This window comes from Scatophagus argus, chromosome 24 (assembly GCF_020382885.2).
Source record: "Scatophagus argus isolate fScaArg1 chromosome 24, fScaArg1.pri, whole genome shotgun sequence".
Taxonomy (NCBI): domain Eukaryota; kingdom Metazoa; phylum Chordata; class Actinopteri; family Scatophagidae; genus Scatophagus; species Scatophagus argus.
The window spans coordinates 3,173,748-3,186,788 of NC_058516.1; the positions used below are offsets into that span (position 1 = coordinate 3,173,748).

A 13,041-nucleotide genomic window follows, 5' to 3' on the forward strand; every position below is an offset into this window, starting at 1 on the left:
CTGGAGCTCTGAGGGATTTTTTTTCTCAGCAAAACAAGGCAATACAACACATACAGCATCTTTCATGATGGCAGCTGAATCTATTACTACTCTGACGGACTGTAACAAAGCAAATTTCCTCTTTGCTGTGGATAGTCGAGTTTCTCTTTTAATGAGAGTTCAAGGTAACGTTGTACCTGGGGACCTACTCCAAGTACAATATGTGGCCAAAAGAATCGGGACACCAGAACAATTATATAATTGCTGAACAAAACAAGGACAATGATCTGCTGCTGTAACAGCCTCTGCTCCTCTGATTGTGCTTTCTATAACACTCGGGAACTTGACGGCAGGGATTTCCTTGCCACTCAGCCACAAGAGCCTCACTGAGGTCAGCCCCCGATGTTGAGTGATCAAGCCTGGCTTGCAGTTTATCCCAGAGGTGTTGGATGGGGTTGAGGTCAGGGCTTTGTGCAGGCCAGTCAGATACTTCTACAGCAAACTGGGAAAATCATCTTCTTATAGAAATGTTATTAATATTGAGGCACAGGCCAAGATCAGAGGTACACAAATGTATGTGTAAAAGGTTGTCCCCATACATTTGGCCACATTGTTGTCATCGAAAGATTGCTATTCCAGCGCTTTGCTGCATAACAATCGGAATATTTATGAATGAACAGCTTTTAAAGCATGTCTCCACCACAAACAAAGAAGCTGTTACTTACCGGTGTATCTACATGCTTTAATGCCAGCTGGGGAGTGGGAGGCTGGAGAGAAAAGCGAGACAGAGTCAGCAGGTTAGTCATTGTTTCCTTCACGCCGAGGAAGAAACAACACAGCGATGAGCGAAAGGATGAGAGAGAGAGAGAGAGAGGGAGAGAGAGAGGGAGAAGGTGGGCAGACGACATCTTTTATAGACTTCTATCTCTCTCTCTCCCTATCTGGCTGTCAGTGATACACCAGACACACACTCATTCTATTAACCTTGAAGAAAATACTCTCTGTCTCTTTGATCTGTACACACTTTGCCTGACAAACACACACACTCATTATGACTCTCAACCATCTGATGAAGGACTGCCTCAACTTCACTGCAACAGGACCACTGTGGTTCTCAAAATCTCTTTCAAATAAAGGTTTGTCTGGACAAAACAGAAAGGAAAAAACAAATATCATAAATAACAGTGTGGACGCTCAAACTCAAGTATGTTTTTAAGGCACCATGAGGGAAGAGTGAATGAAATGAATGAAAGTTTTGTTGCTGATTATAAAAAGAAAATGATAGATGACAACTGGTTAATCATATACACAAATAAAGGAAATATGGAGAAACAGAGGCAGTAACATGTGTGACAGAGAAAGACGGAGTGTGTTTGCTTCTCCCTCTCTCTCTCCACACGCACACACACACACACACACACAGAGCTTGACAGTGATCCATGTGTTAAGGAAAATCTCTCCACAGAGTTAAGCACAGCGTCTCAGGCTGATGTGAGCTCTATAAACAAGGCCAGGGTCTGTTTAACAAGCTGCTGCAGTCCTTTAAGAAGGCCAGCGTCCAAAGTAAATAACTGAGAAGTAGTTACTGTAGCTTGGAATGTTCCTAATTTGGTCATATCATCGATGGCTGAACTTGATTGTGTAAAACACGACCGAATGTGCCGCCTTTCACTTGAGTTTACAGGACGAGAAATCAGGAGATGGATCAAATTGCTGTTCCACAGCTTGCTGAGTGAGCATTTTTCATGTCAGTGAATTTAAAGTCCCATTTCAAGCTCATTAAAGTGAAAATGTTGCAATGCATAATTCACATCTTGCCTTGTAAAGGAGCAATCACCTTTGCTGGAGCTCAGTGTTGTTATTGTAATACTCATTCTGGCCACAAGAGGCTGAATCAGGTCCTCTCAGAAACATTTTTCTTTGTTATTTAGAAATTTCCTGAATTTTAAAATGGCACCCGCAAACAAATCAGTTTAATTAATTTGTTTGGTGCTCATATCATCTCCAGAGCACCTGGTTAGAGTGAGAAGAGGGCACCGTTTATTTTCCATATTAGGTTGGATTAGAACTGTGAGGAAACTGCTGTCTTCTGACTCATCCTCCTCCTCCTCCTCCTCATTATCATCATCATCATTATTATCATTATCATCATCATCACCATCACCATCACCATCACCATCAGTGTCACAGCTGGCATCACCATCAAATTCCTACTGCTTTCTGAACAGGAAGCAGAGGGTGTCTTGTTTAACTTGTACCGGCAGGATTTTCCTCTGAGGGAAAGACAGGAAGCTTTTATGATCATAGCATCTGACCTTTGACCTCGAGCAGGAACCCCAAAGTGATTCCTGTGTGTGGTTCCGCCACAATTCCAGGAAGGATCATTGCATTATGAAGGGGATCTCAGAGGTCAGTGAGATCTTCAAAAGCTTCTGTGAGGGTCTCATTTGTACCCAGATTCACACACACGTGTGGATGTTTCACACTCACCAGCTCATAGTTGGTAGTTGTCTGACACGACGTGGTGACCTGTGAGAGGAGAAACAAAGAAGTCATCAGCCTGTAGTATTTCAGCCTTGGGTAGATCACAATAAAAGGAGAAAATAATTCAGCATCTTTTCATCTCTAAAGTACTTTAGGACTAAAAACACGCCTGTAAGAATTGCATTTATGTGGAAGAAACAGAAAGGGAGGGTCATCTCTGAGTGTTTCCTCCTGAATGCCTGAGTCTTTCCCAAATCTCCCTGAACAGTACAGAAATAACCGTGGCTTCAAAAAAAGTCCCTTTTCCCTGTTTCTCTGTGTGGGAAACATGTCAGAGCCGTTCAGGGCATTTAGTCCTGACTTCACGTTGAGATGCACGTTACTTTATATGACTTTGGTTTTGCATGATGCTTTTACTGATGAGTCTGTCTGAGGAAAAAGTGCCTCATTGAGCATGTCTAAAGCCGCTTCACCTGTACCAAATGACGACGCAGGTCAAACATCACGCAAGAAATCTAATTTCCACTCTGATTCATACAGTGTGTCCTTGCAGAGGAAGGCACTGAGCCCTTTGCTTTGTCCTGAGTTGTTCTGTGATTTCATGAGTAACAACGTGTTGTGATTTGTGGTGGTTTGGGTCAAAATACATTTCCTTTTAGTTTAGTTTTTAGTTTCTGATTAACAATTATTCTTGCATTCAAATAACCTGATGGCTTTGAAGTGTTGTTAACTGACTCGTTGTTTAAGCTCCCGTTCGTTTTTGCTCTACCTTCGATTTGTATCATAAAATCATTCCGCAACTGCAAGAGAAACCGAAGGCTTCAGCTTCTTTTGCCTTGTAAAACAGCATCCTGCCACCCCACTTTGTGCTGTGCAATAACATGTCTTTTTATCTGGAAAACAACAGTCTGCTTTTCAACAAATACATCTGTGTGGTGCACTAGCACTATAAAATGCAGAGTGGTGGTCTGGTACCTGTTGCCAGACCTCCCAGCAACAGTATCACTTGTCCCCTAATTATACTATCACCTCAAAATTAGAGCGGTATTGATTTCCTGATGTTGCAGTGCTACATCTAGCATCTTAAAATAGCTGTTATGGCAAAAACATTTCGCTCATACTATCCATGACAGGCAAGTGTGGCTCCTAATAGTCTGTATTACCCTCTGCAGCACAAATTGCTCATTGTAATGCATAAGCAGGCACTCCTCCATCTGATTATATTCAGTTAATGTGTTCAGATAAATGTGAACGTGGGAGTTCATGGATGTGTACGAGTGCACGGTTAAATGTCCAGCGTGCCGCGAGCTGACGGATGTTTGCGAGCGGCGAGATGAGAGCGTGCTATCAGCAGACAACAGACGCAGGCAGGAAGGAAGCCACTGTAATTAGTTTGCACTGGGAAAAACAAAAGACTCATTGACTTTGTAATGCTATCATCAAGTGTATCAGAATACAGTAGTTGGATAACAACGCAGCAGAACTGATTCCACCCAGAGAATGCTGATATGCAGTGTGATGGCATCAGTCCACCAGTCGGTGCTCATATGGTTATGTACTGTTATAAAAGCTGACCATACGCTCCCATGTACTGGCTGGTCCTTTGTTGTGCTGCTGACATGCACATGTAGACCGCAATATGATTTGGATTTATTTTATCAGACAATATATAATCCCAAATCATATGTTAAATCTGACTTTATAAGCACAAATTTACAAACATTGAAGTTAAAAATATTCCTTGAGTCAAGTGGAGCAACCAGTCAGTGGAACAAAAGACCAACGTCAGCCGGTGCTTCTCACTGTTAAACAAAACACAACTTGGAGGCTATCATTTGGAATTTCTAGGTTAATAAAGTGAATGAGTTACAGTGCAGATGCTACAGGGAAGTGGACTGAGGTGAAAATAAGGAAGAGAAAATGTTGCTCCAGAGGAGTGTTGGTTTAACTCTGTGGTCATTCAGTTATTTATGGAACATGTTGAGTTGTCGTGAGTTATACTAACAGCACTTTCTAACATATATTTTCTTGTGTTTCAATTTCACAAGTCATGAAATTTACACCCATGATACATTTCTCAGCTACTGAAGTGGGGTTTAACACAGTAGCTAAAACCCAACTACCTCACTGGAGCTTTTCAGAAGCCAAAAGAAGACGAAGGTACTCGTACCAGAAGCCAGAAGCGAGTCGGCTCTTGCTCGCTCTTTACTGTTCCTACACTACACCCGAGGCTGTGGCTGACATTAATATATCAGTGTTGACGGTCCCACTGGCCCCGGGGCCTTGTAGCCGGAGCCTCTGCCTTTATTTACAGCTGACAGGAAGCGCTGTTCTGTGCGCTGTTCTCGAGCATACATCTGCAAAGGTCCCGATGATGACTCCCTCCAGTACGGATCTAAAGGTCAGAGGGGCGAATCTCAGCAGCTACTGTGTATTTACGTCCAGAGAGACCAGACTACTAGTCATCTGAATCCTGGATTATTTTATCAGGAACATGAGTTCATATTGTTAAGGGAAATTTTATTATCATATCGCAGATTTAGTGAGGCGGTCATGCGAGTAGAGGACCAGAGAAGCAGACAGAGATAAAATACTTCAAAATCACACAGTCTTGCATTCCTTTAAACACCACTGCTCAGTATGACTCAAAATCCTCACCACATCACCATGCAACTTAGCGAGAGAACAACAGCTTCCCTGACTTCATCCATATATGGTGCAGCTGAAAGCCAGGCTAATACAAGCTTCACATGGTTTTTACCAGCTCAGACGGATAAAAGTGGAGGAATCTCCCAGAGGCTCCGCCACACGCCTCAGCATCGGGTCAGGCCAACACCTGAACTTCAGCTGCCTGCAATTGTTTGTGCAACTGCACCTGTGTCATCCATCTCAAAATCTGTGAAATGATCCATTTCACTTTTTCTGGGAGGTATTACTCAATAGTCAGCAAAGCTCAGTCTGCTAGTTTCTGGGTGTCTTTATCTGTGCATCTTTTCTCTTTCAAGCGTACAGCAGTGAAACCTCCTGCAACGATGAATCGAGCTATCTTGTATTTGTTTGTCTCAAAAATCCACATGATCAGCACCAAAATGAAAATTTTGCACAGAGTTTTTGATCGATTTCCATCACCTGGGACCTTACAACTCATTTCATCGAATAAACATTGCTCATATGCTCACAGGACCTTGATTTTCTCCCAATGCCACTTAAAATAAAATGAATGTTGAACATTTCTTTGACCTCCTTATGAGTCTCCCCAATCCCTTCCAAGCAAAGTGACCAGCAGACTACAAAGAAAACTCTTCAACAGTAAGAGTTTAAGCTTTTAAAACAGGGAGCTTACAATCTCATCAAGTCACAAGGGGCGTCTGGGAAGTCACTGAACTAGAACAAGAAGTCAGGCAAGCCATCGAGGGGCCCCTCCGTAATCTCAATCCAGCCGAGAGGCCTGATTAGGGGGCAAACAGAGGTGAGCTGAGGCGGGACGTTTTTGAATTACCAGCAGCACAGGTCAAACGTCTCAGGTGAGTCTCGACAGCTTCCCTCTTCTTTCCTGATCTCCCCCCTTCACAATGAGAGCGTGGATCAGCAAGTGCTTTAATGATTTCTGCAAAAGTGCTGCTCAAGTGCACGAGTGGGTTTAAATTGAATTGGAAAGTGCAGAATATCAAAGCATGACTCTCGATCCTGGTCCACTGGGTTGAATCGTTGTATAATGAGTAAACGTTCTGCACTTCAAGCAGGACGGTGATGAACTGTTGTCTCTTCTCTCTCACACACTTCAAACAGGCTGGAACAAGAATCCTCTGATAACGAGGGAAGAATAAGACTGACCTGCTCAGCAACATTTGCATTCATTGTTTGCATTTTATAAAAGAATAAGTGTTGTCTCAAATTTTTGCAGACAAATTTATATTTTTATATTGCTGTTTATATTATTGTTATATATTGTGCGGAATAAAGAAAGTCTTTCGAGAAGTTGATGTTCTTTTTTGAACTTCTTAGTACCTTTTTGATTGACTCAACTGGGGAAAGCGGCAGCATTTTCACAGATTTTTGCCCTTTTACCCCTCTAACTTAGCAATGATCTTAGTTGATCTAATTCAGCCTAACTGACGGGAGAAAGCATGTGTTTGCCACTGTGCATAAATCATCTCATTGGCTCTGGTAAATAAGTCTGCCATTGGCCCAACCACGCTCAAAATTCCTCAAGCACTCCTCCTGCCCACACAAGAGCCACTGCTGCGGTGATGGCAGGCTGCCTGAGAAAGTACATTCTTCGCTTTCCAAACGGGGGCCAAATAAGGACTGAAGCTCAAACAGCCCCTTTGGAGGGATTTATACATCGACTGGGTTTCTGTTTTACTTGGAGGGCTAATAAATCCACCGTGTGCTGTGATGGTGGGGAGCGTGTTCCTTTCCCGGCTTTGACATTTTGACATAATGTCAAGCATGTAACATGCTATGTTCGACTGGGTGGCAGTGTGTCGCTGGCAGTGTCAAGTGATGCTGTCAATGGTTAAATAATTTCTGATGTAGAATATAGAAAGAGAGTTCAATCAAGTTGGAGTAAAATGATGGCAAAATAAATGACTCCTTGTGTACGCTGCCAAAAAAGAAAACCGCGTGGGAAAGTTTTACCACTGAAATGTCATATATTATTTAGAAGAGAGACAATTCCTCAAGCTTATGATTCAATACCCTTTAAAACAGGGAATCTGCTCTGAAAACACGTTGTTTTGTCAAGGGTCTGAACTATTTGGGAGATATCAACATAAACACTGTGAGACATGCTTTTCAGTTTGGGCTGGTCCAGCAAGGTCCAACTGCTGTTGCGGGGGCTTCTGCACCCAAACAGGAAGGAAGAGGGCTGGTGTATACACATACAATCAAAAATAATTGTTTTTCTAAAGTAGAACACATTGCCTGCCAGCTGTTTCCACTGGTGTCCATCAACACCCAGTAGCACAACACAAACAAGTCCCACATGAAAACCATCCAGTGATGGTTGAACAAATGATGAGACCATGACTGGATGGAAAATAAAAAAGCACTTTGAAGCTCCTTAGGAGTTTTCTCTGTGACGTGAAATCCACCAAGCAATGTGTTCCCAGTCTTGTGAAAAATCCACTATCTAAATCTTGTGGATAACACAAGAAGGGGATATATTTTTTTCACAAGAACGAAATCACTACCACATGGTTAACACGCCATAAATAAGCATAAAAATTGCCCGACAGGCACAAGCATTCGCTTCTACCCTAAATGGTTCAGACAAAATGTACCACAACATACAGGAGGTTATTTACAATGAGATTCATCAAAGTGGATTGCTTCTTATTTCAACTATTTTGATTGCCAGGAAGCTCAAATTTGTGTCCAACATAGACTTCATTTCACCTCGAAACCGACATGCCATGTTGGGTTTGAGGCCCAATGGAACTTCATCGAGTGGACGCACATTAGGCCAACGACCATGGATCACTGAGGAAGCAGCTATTTGATCATGGTCAAGCCACAGCGAATGGTGAGAGGGCTCTGGCTTGGCTGCTTCAGCCCTCGTACGATTACAACCAAATCATTGAGTGCTACAGACGACAAAATACAACATTAAACAAGGAAATGATGAAGATCAGATGTGCAATTGTGGCTGACGTTGGACACAGGTTGAAAACCTCCAAATCTGAAAGCCTTCCTTGGAATTTTATGCAAGAGGGGCATGACCACATATCATAAATGCTAGGTCATTTAATGGGGGGTTTCAGTAGTGGCAGAGGTCTAACATTTGGCACAGGTTTAAAACTAAAACTCACCTGATAAGCAAGATCTTTGTTTTACTCGTGGGAAATGGTTTGCAATCAAAACATGTGCAATTTTGTAACACCTTCATCTTCTATTGGCTTCTGACAAGACGCCAAGCTTCTTTGGAAGTTGAAAACAAGCATGTTTTCATCATTACTGGATGGAGTCAGCGTTGCAGCGAGGGTGATGATGGGTCTGTTCCGGGTACCATCGCCTATCAGTTCCTGGTTAATTAGGGGTGGCTTACAGGATGATTTCTCTCATTCAACCACTAATAACACAGTGAAGTGAGAATAAAGAAACAATGGCGAGCCAAAATCAGAGGTAAGCACACAGATAAGCGCAAGAAAATATAACCCTGCTAGAACACAAGTTGCTTCAAAAGATTCACAAATGCTATTTTGCTCCAATGCCCCAGTTTTAATTTGGGAATATCTTAAACATTCAAATTATATTTGACATTTTAATGCTTAAACTTAGCTTACTATGTGCCTAAACACTGCATACACAGGTTTGAGTACTGTTTTTTCTTTTTCAATTTATGTTTGAATCCCCAAATTCATTCCCTCAGTGTGCACTTTTCTTAAAAGTATAAATCTGAAAACAGATTGTGTCACTTTGTAATGAAATTTCCTTTCGGTCTAAACTTGCTTCTTGCTTTTCCTCACCAGCCTGTCACTTATTGACAGAAATAAGTTGGTGAGCAGGCTGAGCCTCTGCTAATTCAGCCTGGGCCTCTTGTGTGGTTGCATCTTAAATGCCATCCTCCCCGGTCACTACTGCTTTTATAACACTTCCCGGCACATACTTTGGAGCTGACGCAGCTGGAGGATCTTGTCCTTTTCGCACTTTCTGTTTGTGTGCTCCTCTAATGAAGCCTAGAATATCTTAAAATCCAATGTGAAAAACAAATGTGATGCATGACAAGGAAAAACAAACTTCATATCTGCACAAACATGTGACAGGAATTACTGTTTAGCAATCAGAGTTCAAAGTTATCTCCTCTGAACCTTTCAAGATGATTTTTTGGCAATTTATGGTATTTTCTCTCAAGGCTGCCAAGGTTTCACTCCTCTGATGTGTCAATAGATGAACTGCCCTGAGGAAAACTAGGTATGTTATTAAGGCATGGGAGAGACAGACAGAGGAGACAAATAAGTTCAAGAGGGATAGATCTACAGGGACAGCAGTCGTTTCACTGCATCACTGTTTGAGAACATCTTCATGTTGTGAGACATGAGGGAGACATGAGTTAAGGCTCTTTTGGTGCTTCATTTCTGGGCAAGGTAGACAAAGTGGTCTGCACTTATGATCAGTTTGAAAAGTGTGATGTCATGCCAACAGCATCAGGCTTGAGGTTATTTAATGTCTTCAAGTGAAAATCAAAAAGTGCACAAGAAAAAAAAGTCAAAGCAGTAGTGGTTAATTCTGGTATTGTAATAAAGCTGCATTCCTTTGTGTTGTTTTGGCTCTTAAGTGGGAGACAGGACATACAAGCGTTGCGACCTCTTGACCATTCATGTTTAACTGCCATCCTAGTGTTAGCTCAAGGTCAGAGGTGAGTGATTGCCATCATCAGTCTGCATCCTCTCTCAAAGGTGTCAGAGGGAAAAAGTGTGAGAGAAAAGGGAAGGGGAAGGCAAAAACAAGGCAAAGGAAAAGAAGAAAAACAAGATTTCCTGCAAACGTTCGACTTGACTAGCTGCTGTACTTTATCTCTCATAATGCCAAAGCAGATGCAGGTTACGCTGAGAGAGAAAACACGTGTTTCCCTGCTGTGTTGACCAGTTGCTCCTGGTTTGTCCGGGACTCTGCCGCCACAAATCACTACTCGTCGGGCAATGAAAGGCTCCCGAGCCTCAAACAGCAACTCAAATGAACTCTGTTCCCTTCCCATGGGAGCAACTTTCCCATGAGTGTGTGACAGATTAGCCTACATTCTAAAACAAGCAGAGTGAAACATTTTGACATCCAAAAATCCCCTTTTTGCTGCAGCAACTCCAGCCTTTTTGTGAACTAAAAACATTCAATGTCCTGTTTCTGAAGACCCATTTTAAGCCATGAAAGAATGCAAAGAAGTACAAATTCAGAAAAAAAACACACAACTACAAGCTGAATGTAGCTGAATGTAGTGCAAAAAACCCCTCTCTCTATGCATCTGAAGATCTCCTCTCCCACATGTCTTACCTGCACACCGGTGCCACTTTTTCTCACGCTCTCTCTTCTCTCCCCCTCTGCCTTGTTTCTACCTCTGCCTTCAGACCCCCCTCCAGGAGAAAGGGAAAGAGAGAGAGAGAGGGCAAGAGAGGGAGTACCAAATACAGACACTTTCCTCCTCCTCCTCCTCCTCCTCCTCCTCCTCCTCCGCCGCCGCCCCTCTCGCTCAAAACAACAGCAGTAATCCCGAACGCGTGCCAGAGAGCTACTGAACTCGATTCTGTGTATGTGTGTGCGAGCATGTGGATGTCTGTGCAGCCTCTGGACTGGACCAGGATACACTTTATATGCTGCTGGCTTTGGTTCTTCCTGTCAACTGCCAAGAAGTTTTGAAACACGCTATATAAGGCCAAGAAAGTGGCTTGGGGCTCCTTGTGATTCCGGTACCCAAAACGAGAGAGCAAAAGCCGTCCGGGGGCAGACAGTAACTGTATCCCTCTGTATCCCTCCCTCTGCTAACTCGCTCTGTCTGTCTATTTCCCTTTCTCTCTCTCTCTCTCTTTCCTCCCTCCTTTCCCTCATAGAATGTGAAGGAGGAAGAATTTTTCTGTTCTTTGCTGCTAAAGACCTTACTTTCTAAACCTTTTTGTTTTGGTGATATTGGCTTTACTTGCTCATTGTTTTTACTTCACAGCCGTAAATATAATAATAGCATTTTTTTTCCCTTTCTCAAATATTCTTTTAGTTACCTGTAACCTTATCAAGACCCAGTCTCCCTTTGCTAAAAATGACCACAAGCGTAGGATTTATAGTGATTATATTTGTGTACTTATTTTGCTAGGTATTTGAAGAATCTTAAGCACAAAAATTTCCTCCCTCTGTTTCATCTAAAAAAACAAAACAAAAAAAAGAAGTGATAAAGTGCCCTCACACTGGGGGAAAACACGACAAAGCGTCACTTGGCTGCGTCTCGACATTCTCAGTGCTGGCGGCCTTCCTCTTACAGCTGGTGCCCTTTATATTTTTTTGCTCCTGCCCCTCAGACAGCCTGAGTCCACCACTGCAAGCAGTGCAAATCAACACAAAAACCTCATGAGTAGCTTTTCTTGCATTATATTTAACGCCACACTTTCTGTGTAAAATGAAAAATTTATGTTAGCTTTCAAGAAAAGTTGCACATCCGTACTTAAACCTGTTGATAGTGACCATCTGTACGTAGACAGTCAAGATCCCTGTTTTCTTAAATGCTTGGGAGGGAAATATTTGCTCCCGTTGGGTTTTAAACACTCGAGGTGAACTCAGCTCCTGACCTCCAGACAAGGACTGAGGTAAATTGGGCCATCAGTCATCTGCTAGCAGCTGGTTATTAGGCTGCCCGTACGGTTTGTCTGCCAGCAACATCTCCCGACTACCGTGCTGCATCTATACCACTGAAGGGCGTCGCCATGGAGAAGTGCTGTGATGGCTCTTTGATGTGACGTGTTTGCGCTGGGGAAACAGACTTGCCTCTGTGAGGGGCCGCTGAGGAATGAGGAGGCTTGGCCCTCGCGAATGTGTGTGTGCACACGTGTGTGTCTCATTGTCCCCCGCCCCCACTCTCGCCCCTCTTCGTTCTACCTTTTTCACGTTCATGCTTGGATAGTTCCTCTCTTTTCTGTGCCAACATTCTTGAACGCTCCTCATCCCTGCTTCTATGCACGTCTTACCGTGCTTTTGGTCCTGCTCCATGCACTTTCTCCCTTTGGAAGATAAAACTGATAAAGAAAGAAGAACCTTAGAAGGAAAAAAAGCCTCTACAGCAACACTGAAGAGGAGTCATGGAAGGCTATTCAGGGGCAAACAGCAAAAGTTAATTCAAGGTCCAACTGAAATAATATTTTCCATCTGTCGTTGTAGTCACAAAGCATCTAATTTTTAAATTTATTATTTATATTTTTGCAGTTAAAAGGGAGGAAACTTAAGCCTTCTGACACCATCCTCTTCTTTGGTTTAAAGTTTGGTTTCACATCTAACATCCAAAATTCGTTTTCCTACCAGTCAATCAAACTGTTTCATGTCCACATGAAGTCACGCATGCTGAGGTCCATAAAGAGTTTTACAGCGTCTGGTAAAATGGGGTTGCACCCGTGACTCCTGAAATATTAAAGAGCTTCTGGGTTGCATTTTATTTAGTATATCATTTGCCAGAGGCTTAATTAAAGGCCTCTCCCAGTTTTCACACATCCACACATGTTAGGATGTGTATTAAAATGTTGGGATGCCAGGATTAAAAACCTACACCTCAAAACACTTGACCTCTGCACCGGAGGAGGCCCGGCTTAGATCAGGCCAGCCCTGAGTCTGGAATGTGCATGGATTGACTGAGAGAAAAAAAAATCTACTTTGTCGTCGCTTTGAGACATTAAAGTATGCTGCAACAGGTGCAGAGGCTAAGAAGCTTCAGACACCACTACAAGGTCTGAGCATCCTCCTTTTTTGCTCAGCTGCTACTTGTGCATCAGCGCTCGTGTTACGTAAGCATCGACTGAGCTCATTCTGACAGAAAGGGATTTTGGGCCACGAGAGATGAATCGGGACTGTCTGAGTCTCCTCACAGCAATAATATCCTGTGGATTTTCT

The 13,041-nt window shown here is 42.8% G+C and overlaps 1 protein-coding gene across 8 annotated transcripts in view; it reads right to left on the reverse strand.

Moving 5' to 3' along the window:
- The window catches only part of tns1a (tensin 1a), a 75,617-nt gene that overhangs the window by 36,545 nt on the left and 26,031 nt on the right, over positions 1 to 13,041 (reverse strand). For 7 of the 8 annotated variants that reach the window (XM_046381718.1, XM_046381715.1, XM_046381716.1 and 4 more), the window contains exons 4-5: positions 2,470 to 2,508; positions 705 to 746 (exon numbers count right to left, since the gene is read on the reverse strand). In XM_046381718.1, the coding sequence (XP_046237674.1) occupies positions 705 to 746; positions 2,470 to 2,508 (81 nt within the window). Of the gene's footprint in view, positions 1 to 704; positions 747 to 2,469; positions 2,509 to 10,452; positions 10,519 to 13,041 lie in introns of those variants that run through there. The other variant, XM_046381717.1, reaches the window with a different exon arrangement.